Raw genomic sequence first — 21,162 nt, forward strand, 5'->3', positions numbered from 1 at the left:
ATGTAAGAAAAAGATGCCCTATAAATGGCTATGCAACCCACTCTTGAAAATTAACATCAAAACTTACACAAAAATAGAATCAAAGTGTCACATCTTTATCCTATAGATACAAGTATATAAGCAATCTAGGTAAAGGAAGTTCGTTCCTAGTACACAAGTTATTTTACACAAGGTTGGCAGTGGATACACCAACTTGTGCTATTATTTTTTAAATAAATTAATTAAATATAAGATAAAATTAAAATTTACTATATACTCAAAAGAGTTTGGAATAAATTGTCTGCAACCTCAAAATTTAGTTTGAATACTGAGGTGAGGTGTAATTGATTTTTTCTTTCCACATAAAATAATAGTCTTTCAAGAAGAATTGAGACACGGATTACAACGGTGGGTCAAAATCTCCAGGGAGAGCAATATACATGTATTTTATGAAGATTAAAGAAGAATGTGTGTCTTCTATGTAAAGAAGAATATAGATTTCATCTGCATAGAATAATGTCTTGGCATACAAAAGAAAGAACATTTAAAAACTTTGGCTTAATTGATAATTTAAAAATTGGGACAACCTAAAGGGTTATTCCACAATTGGATGATAGATCTTTAGGGGTGATTCAGAGTATTTTGATCATGATTCATACCCAATTGTTTGTTATCCTACTAACTCTTCAATTATTGTGGGTGCCTCAATAACACATTTATCTAAATCAAGTTCAATCGACTCCTTTTCCACCTATTGTTTGTAGTTTATAGGTCATAGCATAATAACTTGGAAGCATGGAGGCAGCAGACAAGAATGACATCATAGTATGTCAAATTAATAGTTAAAGATTCATTTGAATTCTATTGTTTCAATTTTAATGTTTTAAAATAAATTATGCAAACCAAAACCATCCAATTCAGTTATTTTATTTGTGATAAAACTTAACAATCTTTCTTGGATTATCCCTTGCCCTTTCAAATTCAATTAAAATCCGATTCCTGTTGATGAAGCTGAATCCTTGTCTATGAACAGTTGCAGGAATTAATGTGTTCTAAGATAATAATAAAATTCAAATTTTGCTAATAAACCACCTTGCTAGAGAAAAGATTTATATAAGACACCTAAGTAAAACAAATCAAAAAATTTATTGAATGTCTGCATTGGATTACACCCTTGCCCTATCAAATTCAATTAAAATAATATATATCTCGTTCTTGTTGATGAAACTGAAACCTTGTCTATGTACAGTTGCAGGAATTAATGTAGCCAAAGATAATAATAAAATTTCAAAATCTGCTAAAAACCACCTTGCTGAGAAAAGATTTATACAAGACACCTAATTGAAACAAAATAAAATATTTATTCAATGTCTGAACTGCACGAACCAATATCTAATCTCTGAGACAGCCCAGAAAAATTGGAACGAGATCAGGATCCACTGAATTGTAGCACGTGTGGTATGGTAACAGTTTAAAATTTTCAATTAAGAAAACATAAACAGTTGTCATATAATGGAAAAGCAGTTGATTAAAAAAAATAGCAAAGAATATTTCAGTCACCAGAACAACACGACCAAAAATTAGACCAAACATACAAATATTCAGATACCTTCTGTTATTTGCATTTGTGTTGTTCCATTTTGCACAAGATTCCTTGGCAAATCCTTACAGAAATGGAAATGAATTATAGAAAATTCAGATCATCTAAAAATTCATCCTCCAAGTCTTCTGAACATGAAGGCTCGAATTTTAGCAACCAAAAAATTAGGATCAACAAGGTTGCTACATAGAATGAACTAAAGAGCATACAAATAATGATATATAGGTGGTATACAGCAACAAAACCATTCTCTAAAGAGAACTCCTATGCTATACCCAACAATTCATAATCCGAGTATCCTGAACATCAAGGCTTGAACTTCAAGAATCAAAAAGTTGAGATGCACGAAATAAAAAGCTGACACAATCATAGCTTGGGACATTCACAACTGCAAAACAAAGATCACAAATGATTAGGTGGTATACATCAAAAAAACGTCTGCTGAAGAGGAGTCCTATGCTGTAACCATAAATTTATGCTTCATTCAGAATAAGACAACAGTTATACATACCATCCCCCATTGCTACCATAGTAAGCGGTGTAGAAATGACTTTTTGGGCAATAGAAGTAATGTCATCCAAAGTAATTTCAGTAAGAACATTCAGTAAATGCTCAACTGGTTTCCTGCAGTATATTTTTTTGTCAACATTTCAGAAAAATGGACAATAGGAAGTGAATAAGTACAACCCAGAGAATAGCATAAATTCAAAGTCAAAGGGGCAAAGTTTGCATGTCAGAGGCTTTTGCCAATCATATTCTAGCTCTGCAAGGTCAGAAAAATTATTCTATTATATATATAATTGCTGTTCATCAGCATGCCAAGGAATGATAGTTCTAGCACGTTTAGAGTTCTTTTAAGTTTTTTGCAGTGTGTATCCAGCAAAAGCTGCAAGCAACACTTGCTTCAATTTCTTACCAATTAATCTTCTGAGAATTCAGTCATAAACTATAAATTCTATGAGATCTGATGATAGAATCTGAAGAGTTGAAATGTATATCCAGTTTGATAAATGCACAAAACAATATTAAATAAAGTTCATCTATAGTTTTAGGAAACTAGCGAAGGTTAGGTTTTTGAGGGCCATGCATCCGAACAGGTCTTGGGGGGATGAAGTGGTGGCAGATCCGCTTCCCCCTAAGTATCCTTTTGGCAAGCATGCTGATCATGTCCCTCAATGGGTTTTTCGAGGCGGTAAATGGGTGGATGTTATGATTTCTGCTGATCTTCCTCACTCGGGTGTGACTAATGGTTCTCAGGATTTTTCATGGGGTAAACAATCCAAGCGAGATTTTTCTTCCTCTGCTTATTTTCAGGGGTTCTTTTGTCGGCAGGGAAATCGGGGCCGCAACTCGAGTGCAAGGAATAAGGGTGGTCGGCAAACGGGCAATCGAAATTTTAGGGCTTCTGAAAAATAAGCCTCGGCTCGGTTTGAGCAAGGGAGATACTGCTATGCCGCAGCCAAATCCAGGGGTTTCGGCTTGTCCTTTGCCGAAATCTGACCTGTCCTCGCAGCCGCGACCTGCTTGGCTCCCGGTTCCTTTGATCGACGCCTTGTATTTTGTTCTGGGGAAAAAGGCTCATGATCTCCGGGCTTTGGCAGTCATTATTCAGGTGTGGGGTGATTTTATTCCTCTTTCAAAGCTCCATTGTAAGATTCATGCACACTGGTATGGCACTTTGTACTTCCAAGTTTTATCTACAAATTCGTTTATTATTGTTTTTGATTCTGGAGATGCTAGGGATAAGGCTCTAAGTGTTCCATTTTTTTGGCTTGGGAAAAATCTGATTTTTGTGGAAACTTGGAAACCTTTTTCTGCGCCCTCTGGGGTTGGTCCAAAGCAGGTTCCTTCCTGGTTTAAACTCCCTTTGTTACCCTCCGAATTTGTAGAATCTGATATTTTAACAAAGATTGGGGACTCGTTTGGTAAATTTTTGTTGTCCCATTCGATGTTCGAAGATGGGTTGTTTGTGGTCAAAATCTGTGTCTTACTTTCTGCTAATGTTTCTCCTCCTAAAAAAACTTGCAACATTCGGTCATCCTTTGGTATTTGGCGTCAAAACCTTATTAGGGATTCTGTGGAATTTGGTCGCTCTTCCATGATTATGGATTCTCCTTTGTTTTTTCACATGAAAACGATTAAATTTGGTTTAGGAGTTATTGATTCCTCATTTGATAAGAATGTGGAAATGTTTGTTTGGAATAAAGATCATGTAGGAGTTAATGCTGCTCATTTGGCCTCTGCTCCTTCCCCTTTGGATATAAATATCTCAACTAGGGTTTCGTCAGACTTACCTCATTGCTTTTTTCCTTCTCCTAGGGTTGGCTTGGATAAGGTCTCTAATTTGGATAATATTAATGACATTTTGAATACGGGAAAACCTTCTTCGCATTCTGCTGATTTGGAGAAAGACTTGAGGGCCAAGTTAGAGACTCCTGGGTCGGGTATGAAAAATATTGAACATCCCTTGGAGGTTGATATCATTCTGGATGAGCATCTTATTGCCCAGGTACAAGTTAATACTAATAATGTGGCTCTTAATTCTGCTTTAGCTAATAGAGTAATCTCTTCGCTTTCGGTCGACTTAGACAATCTGGAGAATGATTTAGCTGCTTTTCCTACAAATAATTCTTTTGATCTTCTTAATCCGGAGAAGGCTCTGATGTCGTTGGTTCTTGGGACATCTTTGGGTCCTATTGAATCAGGCAAGGAGAGGGCTCTAGTGTCATCGGTTCTTGGGGTAGGTCCCATTGAAGATAAGGCACCCGTGGATTCTACTTCTTTGGGTTTCAATGGGTTTCCTTTGATTCAATCCCCCCTTTCCCCTACTTCACCTTTGTCCACTCTGGCAAAAGAGGTCAGAAGCCTAAGCATGTCAAGACTAAATTAGAAATTGATGCGGGGCATTCACTCAACTCTTCTTTCTTCTTTGGAGTCTTCCAAAAAGAAACGATCAAGAAAACCCTTTAGCCCGCCGGTTACAAGAGCTTTTGCTTCTAAGAGAAGTCTTCACAAGGCCTTCCTGGTAGGCAAGGATTCTCAGGTTTCTTTGTGTGTTTCGAGGGGAGCTGATGCCTCCCCTCTGGGACAATGAAGATTATATCTTGGAATGTTAGGGGCTTAAATGCCCCTAACAAACGACCCTTGATTAAGTCTCAGTTGAACTTAATGAAGTGTGATGTGGTGATGTTACAAGAAACTAAGTTAAGTTTATCATCTACCGATAGGTTATTCTCATCTTGGAAAATTTGGAAATTTAGTGCATCTTCCTCTTCAAGTGCTTCAGGTGGTCTTGCGGTCCTTTGGAAAGATGCCTGTGTGGACTTCTCCTTGATTGCTTCCTCATCTAACTGGATGCTTGGTCTGGTTAAGAGTAGGTTATCAAACTCAAAATTTTGGCTTTTTAATGTTTATGGCCCGACTGGGGTGTTGGAAAAAAGGAAACTTTGGGAATTTTTTGCTTCAATTGCATCTCCTTTGCGTGATGCCTTTTTTATTTTTGGGGGTGATTTTAATGCTATTGCAGGTTTAAATGAGAAGGTTGGGGGAATCATCCCTAATAAGCATTCTATCTCAGATTTTTGTCACTTTATTCATTCTTTGAATTTGGTTGATTGTAAACCTCTTAATGGGCCATTTACATGGACTAACATGCGGAGAGATTTTTGTCAAATCTTTGAAAGACTGGATCGGTTTTTGGTTTCTGAAAATTGGTTTAATTCAGGTCAAGATTTTGTTTCCTCAATTCTCCCCTTCACTGGGTCCGATCATTTCCCTATTTTGTTTTCTATTCTTGAGGATAGGGCCCCTCGGAAATTACCTTTCAAGTTTGAGCCAATGTGATTTAGGGATCAATCTTTCTTGCCTTCATTAAAACAATGGTGGCTTTTTGCCCCGTTTATTCCTGGGTCTAGGATGTTTCAGATTGTTAAGAAACTGGCTTTCTTAAAACATAAGATTAGGGATTGGAATGTGGCACACTTTAAGAATATATTTGGAGAAAAGGCTAGGATTCAGGAAGAAATTGAGCAGCTTAATAAGAGTATCATTAATTTGGGTATGTCCTCTCTTTCTTATGATAGGCTTAATTTTTTAAATCTTCAATTGAGTAAGGTTTTGGCTAGGGAAGAATCTTATTGGAGGCAAAAGTCTAGGGACCTTTGGTTATCCGAAGGGGATAGAAATACTAAGTTTTTCCTTTCTTCTTCTAAGCTTGAGAGGCATCGCAATAGAATTTCGTATATTGTTGATTCTAATGGAAAAAGTCTATTTGATGAGGATGATATTGCTTCTGAAGCTGTCAGGTTCTTTAAGTCTTTGCTTACGGTTGAACCTGTTGCTTTAGATAATGCTTTCATAAATTCGATCCCCCCTTTAGTATCTCATAAGGATAATAAGATGCTTATGGCTTCCTTTTCGTTGGAAGAGCTGAAAGAGATAGTCTTTTCCATGCACCCGGAAAAGGCTCCGGGTCCGGATGGTTTTACGGCTCTATTTTTTCAAAAGTGTTGGGATTTTATAGGAAATGATGTTTTGTTAGCCTTGGAAGAGTCTAGAAGAAATAGGTCGATATTGAGAGAGCTTAATACTACTCTTATTGCTATTATACCAAAAGTGGATAATCCTAGCTCTTTTTCTGAATTTCGTCTGATTGCCCTGTGTACTACTCTGTATAAAAATTTTACTAAGGCAATTTCGGTTAGGCTTTCTAGGCTCCTTCCTCGGATAGTTTCCATGGAGTAGGGTGGCTTTGTGCTTGGTAGGGAGACATCTAGCGGTGCGATTGTAGCTCAGGAAATTCTGCATTCCATATCGCAACAAAAGATTCCAGCCATGATCCTTAAACTAGACATGCTTAAGGCTTATGATCGCGTCAATTGGCAGTCCCTTGTTGCTGTCTTGAATCGCCTGGGGTTTTCGCACTGTTGGGCTAAATGGGTGTTTTCATGCATATCTTTTGCCCGTTTCTCAGTATTGATTAATGGTTCTCCATTGGGGTTCTTTGCTTCCTCCTGGGAAATTAGGCAAGGGGATCCCCTCTCCCCTTTTTTGTTTATTCTTTTGGCAGAGGCGTTAAGTAGGACCATTTCTAATGCTACGGCATCTAGTCTATGGTCAAGTGTCAAAATTGATGGCCTTCCTTCTTCACAATCCCATTGTTTGTTTGCTGATGATACGCTTCTGTTTGGGGCTGCCTCTTTGAGGGAAGCTAGGGTTATAAAGAAAATTATTTCTGATTATGCTGCATTTTCTGGACAGAAGGTTAATAACCAGAAGTCTAAAGTTTTCTTTGTGAATGTCTCTCCTCTAGTTAGAAATAGACTCATCCACTTTTGGGGTTTTCAAGTAGGGACTTTTCCTTGCAAGTATTTAGGCATTCCTTTCTTTCTAGGCTCTGAAAAAGACCTCCTTTTGGGATAAAGTTGTGCATGCGATCACTTCCAAAATATCCTCCTGGAATCATAAGTGGCTTACGATGGTTGGTAAGATTCTTCTAATTAAATCAGTTCTAAGTGCCATCCCTACATACTTGTTGTCTATTATGCAGGCTCCCCCTAAAGTTGTTAAGGACATTAAGATTTCCCTTAGGTCCTTCCTTTGGAATGATAATGTGGGAGGTAGAAAGAAGATTCCTCTTCTTGCATGGGACAAAATTTGTCGTCCTAAAGAACTGGGTGGCGCGGGTATTCGTGATTTAGTTGCTCAGAATAAGGCTCTGGGGGCTAAACTGGTGTGGAAGTTATATGCAGACCCTTTAAGTAAATGGGCTTCCATCATGCTTGCTAAGTATTTAAGGGGAGCCTCTAGAGAAAAGATTTTGGAACTTTTTGGTTTCTTGCAAGATGGTTATTTTACCACATCTATCTTGGGTTGTTCATAATGGGAAGAAGGCCCGCTTTTGGGATGAAGTGTGGAATGGGTATCCCGCTCTTTCAGCTATCCGAGATTGGTCCCCTTTGCTTGGTATTTTATCGGATCTTTGGGGGGCTTTTGTTGCAGATTATATTGATATTGTTTCTACAAGTCCATATTTAGTAGCTAAATGGAAGAATATTCCTCCCTTGCCTATTGATAACGACCTTAGACTTGCTTTTATGGAAGAACTTCAGAAAAGACCTCGTCTTTCAAGATAAGGAGAATTCCTTGGTTCCTTGGTTTGGATTAAGAGTGCCTCAAGTGCTTATTCAGTAAAAGATGTTTATCATTTGTTGTCTCAGACTTCTTCAACCTCCCTCTTCTGGCACACTAAACTGTTTTGGCATCCGGCTTGTCTTCCTAAGGCGGGGTCTTTTGCTTGGTTGGCAGTCCAGGATAAAGTTGTCACTGGGATGCGATTGGACGGGCTTGGGATTACAGCAGTATTCCCTTGTGTTTTTTGTGGATATTGTATGGAATCCATGGACGATCTTTTTCTGCTTTGTCCTTTTGCTCGTGAGTGTTGCTATTGGCTTTTTGGGATGCTTGGTTGGTCTTCTGCTCTTTGTCCCAATCTGTTTTCGCACTTCATGGCTTGGCCCTTGTTGTTCTCCTCTTCGTTTTATTCATCTCTTTGGATTGTGGCTCCATCACTAGTGTTCTAGAATCTCTGGCTTGAAAGGAATTCTAGGATCTTTAAACATAAATCTGCTACTCTTGTTGATGTTATTGGCAAAATTCAATCCTCCATTTGTGAGGTTGTGCTTTCTTACATCCATAAAAATTTAGATCACCTCAGGTCTTTTTCTCATTAGGATAATTGTGTCACTTGGAAATGGGGTTCTCTTCGTCTAATGCCTTCTCATGGGGCTATATCAGTTGGTCTATCTTCTCTTGTTAAACGTAAGATGGCCAAATGGAGTCCCCCCCCCCCCAAGTTTACTTTCAAGCTAAATTTCGATGGGGCTTCTAAGGGAAATCCGGGAAGGTCTGGTATTGGAGTGGTCATTTTTTATCATTCTTCTAAGATCATCAAAGCTGTGGGAAAATATATTGGTCAGGGTACTAATAATGTAGCTGAGTTTCAGGCTTTATCCTTTGGTCTTGATCTCGCTATCTCTTTGAATATTAAAGACATTGTTATTGAAGGTGACTTAATGTTGGTTTTTCAGGCGGTTGTTGCCAAAAAATGTCTCTCTTGGCATTTACAGTATTTGTTAGATCACATTCTTGTGCAATTGAAGTGCTTTTCCACTTTCTCCATCTCTCATTGTTACAGGGAGATCAATGTCATTGCGGATTTTTTGGCTAATAAGGCTATTGTTGAGGGTGCTGATTTCTTAGAGGTTCTTCCTTCTGACATACCAGCTTCTTGCATTAAGCTTCTTTCTTAGCAGGATTTGGGTCTTGTTTAGAAGCCTCCCTCATTTTCTATGCTGGATGTGGTTTTCTTCCGTAAGTATCTGCAGTGAGGGTGTTGCTCTTCTTGCAATATCTTTGTTGTTGATATTTTCCGTTAGAATTTCCTCATGGAGCCTAGAGGATGTTGCGGCTTCTCCTGCGAGGGTGCTATCTTTCATCTTTATTTAGCTTCTGGTGTAGTCTTCTCCCCTCTCCTTGTTGGGTGTGGTTTTTCTTTCGTATATGGCTACAGGGAGGATGTTGTCCTGCCTTATGGCAACATCTTTGTTGTAGGTATATCCAGTAGTATCTCCTCATTGAGCATGGAGGGTGATGGGGCAACTTTGGGTTGGCTGGTACCTTTTCCATTTCTTTTTGTACTTCGGGCTTTTTTCACTGATTGTTGTTTGGGGGGTCTTTGCTATGCCTAATGTATGTTCTGATTGGCTATTCGTTTTCATTTGTGGATATATTGTTGGTGGGTGTCTCGGACTCTTTTGATGATGTGTCTTTGTTTTTTGTGTGGGATGGTGTCGGGTAATAATGGTTGTTATGATGTTCGATCTTCTGCATTATTTGGTAATCATTATCTTTTGTGGTCTAGGCTTGGTGGCCATCTGGCGGGGGTTTTGAGCCATGATTAGTTGTGTTGGCTCCATCATTCTCTAATCACCTGGCATCGTATTTGTTCATATCCTTGGGGAGTTGCATGTTTCATGTTTCGGGGTGTGGTGCCAGGAGGTTGTGTTTTGCGGCATGAGTATGCTTCATCATTTGTTGGTCATTCCTGCATTTTCTGCTCATTTTCTTGTGAGCTGCCTTTTCTTGATTTGGAGGGCTAATCATGTTTTGGATATCTCTTCCTCTTTTATATTCACGGTGGCTTGTAGTCATGGTATCCATTCTTTCTTTGCATTTGATTTTTCTAACACAAAATGCTCTTTTTGCTGTGGAGAGTTCTTGTTAAAATTGGTGGTTGGTGGCTATTTTTGAAACTACAAATTGCAGATAGCGTGGTGTTTCAAATGGTTTCTTATCCTGCTGCTATTTCTTTGGTTGTTGCTTTGGCTTACCTTATGGATCGGTCTTATTTTGCTTCCTCAGGGTCTTCATCATCCCTCTCTTCTTCTTATCTGGATTGTCATATGTTTGCTCACCATTTTTGTGTTGGCAGGTTCAGTTATTTTAGGATCTTTTCTAGTTGTGAGTTTTATTCTATTCAGAGGCCTGGACTCATGTGTTGTGTAGACAGGATGGTTCAGGGTTGATGGCACTGGTTCTATTTTGAGATGTTCTCTTCTATGTTGGTTATGACAGCTTCCTTTATATCTAATGCGGATGGTTATGTATCTGGGGGGTTTTTTTGGGATGCCTATGGGCTTTTGTAATGGGTAGATAGGCTTATGTTTGCTTTAGCAATACTAAAGGGTTTTATTACTGGTTCTTTCCCTTCAGTGCTCTTTGAACCAGGCACCTGTAAAAAATAAATACATAAATAAAGAATAAATAAAAATATATATTATTAGTATTAGAAATTAATTAGCATATATAACAAAAAAATTATTATTATTAATAGTAAAACTAATAGCTTATTTAATTTATTTCCCTAAATTTCCATTATTAATAAAGAATAAATATTACTTTTTAGAAATTTACATAAAATATGTCCCCGAGATATGTGAGAAATTGATTAAATAATTATTATTGTTTTAAACATATATTATTTTAATTATATTTATGCAATATTAATTATACTTTTAACCTTGATAAAATAATATTGTAATATTTAGTTTATAATGGTCATTTAAGTCATTTAATTAGTTTTTAGTAACTTTCTATTATGTAAGTGGTTTAGTTAGTATTTAGAATCTTTCTATTCTATCTTTTGATTTTCCATTATAGAAATATCTTTTGTACATGATTATAAAAGGAGTATTCCTCTCCTCTGTAAATAAGAACAATCAAATATCATTTCATGATATTAGAGAATAGGTTCTCTTTTTGGCAAATGTTTTAATAAAAAAAAAAAAAAGTGGTCCATTTACCTAAAAATTTCTATAAGTTTTTTATCTGTTTTTTTTAAAACAAAAATTATAGGGTTTTTTGGCCTATTTTTTATAGAATAAAATTTGTGCTTTTTTCTTTTGGAGATCAAGGGTTTTTACCAGCAAAGTTTTTAAACAATTTTTTGATAAAAATCGTAGTTTTCTGGGTCATGTTTTTATCTTCTGTTTTGACACGATTTATTAACAAAATTGTGGGTTTGCTCTTGCATGTCTGCTGAGCACCTAGGGTTTCCAAACATGCGCCAAATTTCAGCTGATTTTTTTGACCAAAAAAATTAATTTAAATCATAGGTTGCAAAGCTACAACTAGGGTTTCTGGGGAAAACAGCGTTCTCGCAAAAAAAAATTGAGCTTTTGTGCAATTTTTTTACAAAATCAGGGGTATTGTTATTTTTCTCCAAAGCAGTGGAAGGTTTTTTACCTGGTTTTTTGATGGATTTTCAGAACAGTAAAGGTCTAGTGCGATTTTCCAAAAAATCATGGGTAGTCAAAATTTTCGCATGATTTTTTAAACAAATCAAATGGGTTTTAGTTTTTTTTTCCAATTTTTCATCAACACAAATTGAAGGTATTTGAGAAGTTCTTTTTTAATCTTGTGTCTCTAGATAGTTGGAGGGTGTCACTATTGTGGTACCTTGGTCATATGAACAAGTTCTATAGAAAGTAGTTGGCTAGTCAAAAATCCAACCACAAAGCGTCTCAACCAACAAGCTCATGTTGCAAAGCATTCAGAGGAGTCAGCCTTCTATGCATTCATGGCCAAAAGACCAGCTAATCATGACTAGTCTTCTACATGGTAAATAGCAGAATGACCATTAAGGGAGGGTATTAAAGTAATATTGTACTATTAGCTTATAATGGTCATTTAAGTCGTTTTAGTTAGTTTTTAGTAACTTTCTATTTTGTAAGTCATTTAGTTAGTATTTATAATCTTTCTATTCAGTCTTTAGTTCTCGATCACTTCCATTATGGAAAGATCTTTTGTAAATGCTTATAAAAGGAGTATTCCTCTCCTTTGTAAATAAGTACAATCAATTATCATTTAAAACAGAGAAAAATAAAATAGAAAACAAATATTAAATCTAAGACCTAACCTAAAACATAAAAAAAAAAACTTAAAAAATAAAAATAGCAATATGGCAAAATGGATGGAGCCAACGAGAGACATAAGCTTTGGTCAAAGGAGACATGGAATCGTTAGACTAGAGTATTGAAGCACCAAACAAGACTTCCAACTTCAAAGCTATTAAGCAATTAAGAAATAAAAGGCGCATAGGAGCTCGAAGCTTCTTCAAGGCCTTTCACATCTCAAATATAGCCTCTACACCCAAAGTGTGGAAGCAGCAAAGGATTTTTTTACAAAATGCATTACATCGGATTTGTGCTTGGTTGACAACTAATATTCGGAAAATTTGTGACAGATTCACCTCACAGTGGTTTTCACAAACCCTACATGTATACCCCTTATGAACCGAACCTAGATCCATATCCAAGCTAGATCGAACCCGAACCAACAAGTTCAAGAAGCTTAATCTAATGTTCCCTTTTAGAAGTATACTGATTTTGCCCAAAAATAACAGTTCCAATAATACAATTTATTTACAAATAGTATTCTATAATAAATTTACATAATTGCAATTCAATTAAAAGAAAAATCATAATTAATTAACATCAAGCATTAATATCAAGGATCCATGATCATATACAAACAATCCCTTGAAAACAAAATATCTTGAAATCATTTGTATCCATTTCATAGCTTATTTCCAATAGCCAACCATATTAAGAGTCTGATAGAAAAGCTTGATAGGACGTCGGGAGACTGTCCTCCTCAACCAAGCCCAAGGGCACAAAATGAGCCTCTAAGTCATTCAGCACCTTGGACCACAAAACGGGCAGGACCTCCAATCCATCCATCTTGGGTTGGTGTACTTGATGAGGGAACCAGTACTGCTGCATCTCCCTATCAAACGTTTCACATTAATTCCAAATATGATTGCTGATTAAAATCAGATAAATAATTACTAATCTTATATTTCTTGTAGGACTCTAGGAGACTACCTTCCTCAACCAAGCCTAGGGGCACATAATGAGCCTCCGAGTCATTCGGCCCCTCGGCCCACAAGTATTGTAGTACCTCCAATCCATCCAACTTGGGGTGGCATGCTTGATGAGGGAAGACCAGTGCTGCTGCATCTTCCTAACATATTTATAAATAAATAAATAGTGAATACAATTAATTCCCTTGATATTATAGATGTATGTTCTTAATTTCAAATTCAGGTTTATTTCCGAATTCTTCTCCAATTCAAACTTTATTGATGGATTGTTGTTGAATGATTGATATTTGTATGAACGATTGATTGATTGAATGAACTCCTTTGATTGTATGATTTGAGGTATTCGTAGAGTGAAGATTAAGTGATTGCTGATTAGATGATTGATGAGTGATGATGCAATGAATACAGGTGTGATATATCAGTGAATGATGATTGAATGAATGCTGATTTAATAGAATGATTTGCTGATTATTAGTTTGCTTGATTTGGTAATTGATGATAGCTTTTGTGGATCCATGAGATATGATTGATAAGTGATCCTTGAATGCTTGGAATGATTTTCGTTTCTACTTTATTGATTCATAATAATTGAGTCACCACCCTCCCTTGCTGCCTTTTGAGAATAATAAATTAGTTTCCAAACAGATCTCCCTTGGATGTCCTCAAATGAAACCTTCTCCCCTTTATATCGTCCAATGTGAGGGAGAAGCATAACCCTTCATTATTTTTGCCTTTTGAAGGAGTCGCTTATTTTCTTCCCATTCCTTATTTTTTTTCCATTAACTCATTCTTGATTCACATGCTCCATTCTTTCTTCCTTCCTCCATATCCCCTTTCAAATGAACTCCTCCGTTTTATATCTCATGTTTGCAGGGGTCACAACTCTTCATTTCATGCCTTCTAACCATTCATTTATCTTAATTAAATTTCAATTATACTATATTTTATTTTTATTCTTTTATATTTTAAATTTATTAGTAGTTATTAATAATTCCTATTTCAAAAAAGGGACATTACACTAAACTAGTAACATAGGTTTGATTCCCACCAAAGCCAAATACCTCACACTCAAGAAGCCCAAGCATTTATAGAAGCCAAGTGCAACCCACGTGCTTTTGATGGTATCAATTGCTCTTCCATCCATGGTAGCATATGTCGAAGGGAAATCTAAGCTTGACAGGTACTTCAATTATACTTTCCATGTAAATATGACATTGCAAGGATCATCAACAGTTGACACTAGAGAGTAATTCCATGGTGAACTTTAAACTGAGGATGTTTTGCCTCATGCATAATGAAATGTCTTCTAGCATCCTATAGACCAAATTATTTCTATAGTACAATAAAATAATTGTATCAATGTATATACGAAGACATACATATATCACCACTTAAATGTTGGAAAACTTATTTCTCCTAAGCCTCCCTACACCTTCCTCAACCTTCGTGCACACCTACCCTATCAGGAGCAGCCAAGAGTAAATGCAACCTACAGAGGATTGCAGCAAAAGATTGACTTGGGGATTGCTTCCCCCAACTTGCTCCTGACGTGCAACTCCAGCCTGCAAGAGTGTTTAGTCCTAAATGTATGGTTGGTGAATAATCAAATAACACAATATTTCCCACACGTACCAAATATTCATGTAACAGAACAATTGTACATCACAACATAAATGACTGATACTAATTAGACCAGAAAAGTTATATCTTTATTCCAATGTCCAGAATTGTCCATACATACCCCCTGCCGAGGTTCCAACCAAACCATATAAAGACCCGATGGTTGGTGAAGTTGCCAACCGTCACCAACTCCCAACTACCCAGGAACCTCTCGGCGACAACATAAACATAAACATAACATAACACACTTACCAATATTATTCTTACTAACATACGTTATCTACCCCTAACATTAGCCCCCCCAAAAACGTAGTCGTCTTCCAAACGACTCAAACAAGAAAAACTGAATTATATAAAACATAGCTAAGACCGAGAAGAGGGAGGAGGCGTCCCTGTAGTGGCCGCAGGAGGAGGTTGTTGTCCGGCCTGAAATTTCAGGTTCTTTTCTGCCAGCAGCTGTCGTTCCCATGCTTTCTTTACCATGTGAGAAGCTTCCAATAGCTTTTTATCTTTTTGTTCTAGCTGTAAGGTAAGCTCTGCCACCTGGGCTGCTAATGCCTATGCCTCCTCCTATATGCTACAACGGGCCTCATAGGTGGTCATCTTCATTTCCATCTCCTTCCTCAAGCTCCTCTCCACTGTAGCTAACTGTGCCTGCTTCTCGCCTTCCTTTTCCAGTGTTGTTATGTACATCTACTGAGCCTCTTTCTCCACCTAGTGTTGCCACATCTATAAGTACACCTCCCGAAAGGCCTTCTCCATGTTGCGGAAGGTGGTGCCCAAGGTGCCTGTGCCTCCTAACAAGTGCCTGTGGGTCCAGTTCTGAATCATCTCAAGCGTACTATGGTTCGACTACCCTTGCTACTCAAAGTGGTGCGTGAACTCATCCGTGCACCCCTCAGTCATGAAGTGACATAGCTGTGTAGCGTCGGCTGAATTGCCGGCCTCCATCTATCCAGTAAGCTGAGCCATGTTGCGTGCAACATCGGAGAGCCCCTGTAGCTCCCCTAGGAATCGTCTGAGTGAGCCTACTGGATCATTCGGATCGAGTGGTGTAATGTGGAGCCCTGCAAGTGCTCCCTCCAGTTCACTGCTCTGCTTGTCACTTCCCGGGTTCTACTGCTCTCAATCAGCTGATCCCTCTCTGTCCAGGTCTGGGATAGCAATATCTCTATCTAGGGTCATGCCCGCCCTAATGGCCATGTTATGCGGTGCAGGGGAGGGGGGAAGGTGTGGGGCAAGTGTGAACTGCCCTAGCCATCCATCCAACAAGGGGTCTATATCTTCGTCTGTAAGAGTATCCAATGTTGCTGCTACCTCCAAGTCACCATCAGTCCCCTGTATAATCCCTGTCTCCTTCCCTGCTAGGGCCGTACTAGTACCTACTAGAACCGTACCAATATCTGATGCACCCGTACCGGTTTATATTGGTACCGTACCGGTTCCTGTTGGTACCATACCAGTTCCTTCTGGTATTGTACCAGTGTCTATCGTACCCATGTCTGTCATACCAATTATTGTCGTACCCTCTATAGGTTCTGTTGTAAGTACGGCCAAGCTGATCTATGGTAGGGATACCCGTCACTGTTCTGGTGGTTCCCCTTCGCTGATTTTTTGGAACAGTACCCCTACTGGTCGTACATCTCCCTCAGGGCTGGCTACTGCAAACGCTTCCTGAGGTACCAAGTATGTCGAGGATAGTTTCGAGGGTGTGAATTTTACCATCGTACTTTTCCATTGGGCTCGTAACCACCCCTGTTGTTCCTCCTCTTCCTCCTCTTCCTGCTACCACGACTCTGTTTCTTCTTCCTCCTCCACCGTTGTGTGTCCTATGAGGTGGAACCCCTCATCACCACTTTCCTACTCTTTAGTCTCTTCCACCTCCTCCCTCAAATCTTCTTCATTGCAAACGTCTTCAATCTCCATTGATGTGTCCAGTTTCCTCCTCTTTCTGGTCGGTTGCGCGGTGTCGCCTAGGGTGTCCAGATGGATATAGTAGTACATGGTGGGTTTATTCGGTTCTACCCGTCCGCGTGGTTCAAATGTTCCCCATACTTCTGGTGGTACCTACAAGCGTACAGCATACAGGAACAAGCTGATAGCATGATGGCACATGTAGAACGTCTTGTGTTCTAGTCTCAGGAAATCATGGATTCATTTTGCCAGGAGTTGGCCCCAATTGTACACCTTCCCGCATCTGATCCCATTCATTAATCCTATCATCCACATGGCTATGTCGGATGCTCGGCTAGCTCTCGTAAGGCAGCTTTTGACTAGGTCCATTAACATCCTCTATTCTCCTGGTGCGATAAACGCACACTTCATTCCTCTGCTGTCAGTCTAGGCACTTTTCCACTACTCCTCCGTGAGGTCGTCTTTACACACTAAGTTCATCAACCAGTTCTTCTTTTCCCTAGTAAGTTTCTTGGTTGGTTTGGCTGCAGATGCCCCTTTCTCGGGTATACCGAATACCCACCTGAAATCCTCTGGTTTGAACGAAACTCGCACTATGCACCCTTGGAACTAAATGATAGAAGCTTGTTCCTGTGGATTATAGCCCGATACCATGGTTCGCAGGACTGGCTCGAACTCCTTAATGCCGAATGTGGGCATTTGGATGGCGTGGTCGACCTGTGCCCTCCTAAGAGATTCCTTCGTCACATGGTCTGGAGGGGTTTCTTCCCACCAGGTACGGCATTCGCTGCCTGTCACACTCTCAAATGCTACATTCGCCGTCGTGAGTCCCTCTGAGTCCTTTGGTACCTTTGGTTTGCTCCTGGTTTTCTTGTTGTTGGCGGGCTCTGTGGCAGTCATGGTTGTACTACAACTGCCTTTTTCTATTCTTCTTCCCTTGCCCCATTCTTGGTCATTATTATAACTGCCGGAAAGATTGCCTCTCCAGTTTGTACGGCCCATTGTACCACTCAATTTCCTTGTCGTACAACTTCCTTAAAGTGTTATGCCAGACAACCCCCTTGCTTCTTATACCTGCCTGTTGCCTGCTTGAACGGACTGTTGCGTACTAGTTTTCGTACCGTACCATACGATATTTATTTTCCTAATTCTTCCTCCTTAGCCTGTCGTACGGTATGTGTAGGGTTTCGTACGGAATAGGATGCCAAGGTAGCCTATCGTACGTAACACTCTGTCGGTCTTGGTACCCACCGTACGGACAAGGTGCTACCATTGTACGTTTTACACTCCTTTGGCTGCTTTCCTTATATCGTACGTCGTACAGTTTCTTCCTCAAGCGAATTCCCCTTATTGTGCCTGTATGTGTAGACCGTACATCGTACGGAAAAAATTTGTCTTTATTGCTTGTGCGTCGTATGTCGTACGGAAAAAATCTGTCTTTATTACTCGTGCGACATACGTCGTACGTGATATGTCGTCTTTCATCCTCTAGTGCGTCCATACGTGAAGACCGTACGCCGTATGGTGAAACTTGTTGGTTCCCTTTGTGCAATCCGTACGTCGTACGTATTAGGCAGCCGCTCGTCCTTCTTTGGCATGTCTGTACGCGAAGCCCGTACGTCGTACAGTGAAGCCTTCTGGTGCCCAAGCTTCCCTGTCTGTGCAATTTGTACGTCGTATGGACTTGTCAACTCTTCCTTGTTTGCCTTTGCATCCGTACGGTGTATTGGTGGTTGTCTCGAACAATTGCTTGCTTCCGTCTGCTGAATTCCGCCTGGCTGTCGGGTTCACCTTGTTGTCTTCCCTACGCTATGCCTAATGGGATCTCATGGAGGCTTTTATAATCACTTTTCTTTGCCAGGGTTAGGGTTAGGTATAAATGTTTTAACTTGACATAAAATAATTGCCTTTTTAGCAGTCTTAATTTTTCCCTAGTGCTTTTGCTTGTACTTGCCTAATATTTCAATTTTTTAATACTCGTCGACTTGGACTTAGTTGCTTTTTCCCTGTATTTCTCTTCCTCACCCTTTAAGACCCCTTTTTTTAACAGTCGTCTTACTTCCTTTATCTGACAAGGCTTTTTCAATATTAGCCTCCTTGCCTTTAATTTACCCAGGTATCCCTTGGCCTGATTGTGCCTTCTAGTTGGTCTTTTGTAAGCCACTGGTCAGTTTATTGTGTTCGTCCTTGCTGCTGAAGGATTTTCCTGTCTCCTTTGTTTCCTCCTTGTTGGCCCCCTACCTTGCTTCTTTTTCAACTTCTTCATTGTTCCTTTGTTCCTCAACCTGTCTTCCTTCCATTTCTTGTTTGGTTCCTATTTGGAGTCTTCATCCCCGTTGTTGTTCCTCTTTACCCCTGAGGCATTGTTTGGCGTCTTCATTCTTATTTCTGAGTCGTGTAACCACATACATACGTGTGGTAGTCTTTTGTAGCATTCTTGTGCACAACACGTCCCTACGTACTCCAGATCCCATATCTTGTCCACCACTGGAGCGGGTCCCACACCCTTGTAGCAATCATCAACGTAGCGATCCCCGTACTGTTGGTACCATTTTACTCTCTCTCCGTCAATCTCTGGTGGCCCAGCTGGGTTAGGAATCACCTGGTACAATGAATTAGGTCCGGCTTCTACCTCGCCTACTTCGGAAGCGATGACGAATAGGTCTTCTGTTTTTAGAGTATTCTTTTTCTAGTTATGATTAGCTCTGGCCATTATCAACCATCCCCTTCCCAGAAGGGCGTCGTACACTTTTCTTTCCAGTGGGATGACTACAAAATCCAGAAGGAATTGCTGCGTCCCGATTACCACCTTTTGTGCCATGAGGGTACCGAGGGGTTTGATACCATGTTGATCCGCATCGACCAAGTGGAAGGTTGGTGGCTAGAGTGTAGGCTTGCCGAGGCTTCGTCAAGTTTCCTCCAGTACTACGTTGACTCCGGACCCACCATCAACAATGGTGTTTGTGAGCTTTTGTCCCATTATATCCATCTCTACTGCTGCTCATTTCCATCCAACGCCTACCGTGAGTAGCATAGGGTTCATGGCATCCATACCGGGTCCCTTCACCGGGTCCATACTACATGGTTTCGTCATCGTTTGGTGTTCCTGACCGAGGGTAGTGTCCCCGTTTACATTTGTCCGAGCCATACTTAACTGTGGCATGGTCTGCAGAAGGTTGGACACCAGTACAGGTATTGTGGTTTGTAACATCTGCTTAATGATAGTTTTCTCTGGTCCTGACCGGAGTGGTGTACCAGCGGCCAGGTACGAGGCCCTCCACTCTTCTGCCATCGCCCGATCGATATCCGCCCTGGCCTCCTGAAGCCTTTCTTTTTCTGTGCGAGGGTCAAGATACATGGCTTTCTTGTTTTGCAACCTCGTGATTGCCAATACGTCTTCTCCTGCTCCTTCCACGTCCAACATATTCACCCCTTTTTGCTTTGGGCAATCTATATCCTCGTGATTTCCTGGACTGCACAACAAACTTCCTACATCACCCCCGTTTTGGCATTCTCGGGCAAAGTGACCCCATTCATTGCACTTCCTGCATTAAATCAAAGGTCGCCCCTTTGCGTCGTATTGAATTCTACTCCTTGGTGTGTTATTATTGGATCTATTGCTACCCCGCCGATTGTTCATGTACCCTCCAGGGGAGGTGTCAGAGTTTGTTGTTGGCTTCGGAGGTGTCGCCGATGGTGTGGCTTGGTCGGGTTGGGCATAGAGCACTTGTGTGCTCCGTGCTTTCAATTTGTATGGGCATTCCTTAGTGGAATGTCCCATTACTTGGCAGATGTCACAGAAAACTTTGCGGGGACAACTTCCTTTAGTGTGTCCTTCAGTCTTGTAGTCAGTGCACCATAATTCTTTTCCTTCCCTACCACTTTCTTTTTCACCTTTTCATTCCTTCATCATCCTCATCATATCCTTCCAGAGTGCTTGCACGATTTTGGATCCCCCATCGCTGTCTTCGTCCGTGTTGTCACCGTCGCTCACCCGTTGCTTCCCCCGGGATGTCTTGTTTTCACTTTCAATATCCATGGCGCGGTTGTATGCTTCATCGTACGATGGCGGAGGCACCACTTTCATCGTCCTTCTCAAGGACGGTACTAATCCCTCTACAAACCACCGCTTCTTGAGGCCATCCGCCGGCTGGTTGTCCATTTTGTTAAGTAATTCCCTGAGCCTTCTTTTATATGCATGCACACTTTCATTTTTTCCTTGTTTAGTGTTGTAAATCTCTGCCACAATTTCGTTGTTATCCCGTAGGAGTTTGAATTCTTCCTCGAAGGCCTTCTTCAGATTGCTCCAGGACGTTTTATGCTAAGCGTCGAGGTCCGTATACCAGTTAATAGCTATTCCTCGCAGAGTGGCCGGGAATGCCTTTAGCCAGTAGTCCCGGTCGTCCAAGCCAATTGCTTCCCAGATGGTGACACATGTCTTGCAATGTCGTACGGGGTCCTCTGACCCATCACCCATGAATTTTGGGAGTTTCTGCTTCTCCGAGGTGTGTGCCATCGTTCTTTTCTGTATGGTTTTATGCAGTGCCTGGAAATGGCTATAGGTCGAGAAGGTATTACGTGTCCGGTAGGTACCGTACGCTCCTAG

The 21,162-nt window shown here is 40.1% G+C and overlaps 1 protein-coding gene across 1 annotated transcript in view; it reads right to left on the bottom strand.

The window, feature by feature from the left end:
- Nucleotides 1-1,324: 1,324 nt before the first annotated feature.
- LOC131068547 (mitochondrial-processing peptidase subunit alpha) overlaps nt 1,325-21,162 on the bottom strand; it is a 104,233-nt gene continuing 84,395 nt past the window's right edge. The window contains exons 12-13 of the mRNA XM_058003753.2: nt 2,091-2,203; nt 1,325-1,967 (exon numbers count right to left, since the gene is read on the bottom strand). Of these exons, the coding sequence (XP_057859736.2) occupies nt 1,900-1,967; nt 2,091-2,203 (181 nt within the window). The 3' untranslated portion in view covers nt 1,325-1,899. The remainder of the gene's footprint in view (nt 1,968-2,090; nt 2,204-21,162) is intronic.

This window comes from Cryptomeria japonica, chromosome 4, assembly GCF_030272615.1.
Source record: "Cryptomeria japonica chromosome 4, Sugi_1.0, whole genome shotgun sequence".
In the NCBI taxonomy this organism is placed as follows: Eukaryota; Viridiplantae; Streptophyta; class Pinopsida; order Cupressales; family Cupressaceae; genus Cryptomeria; species Cryptomeria japonica.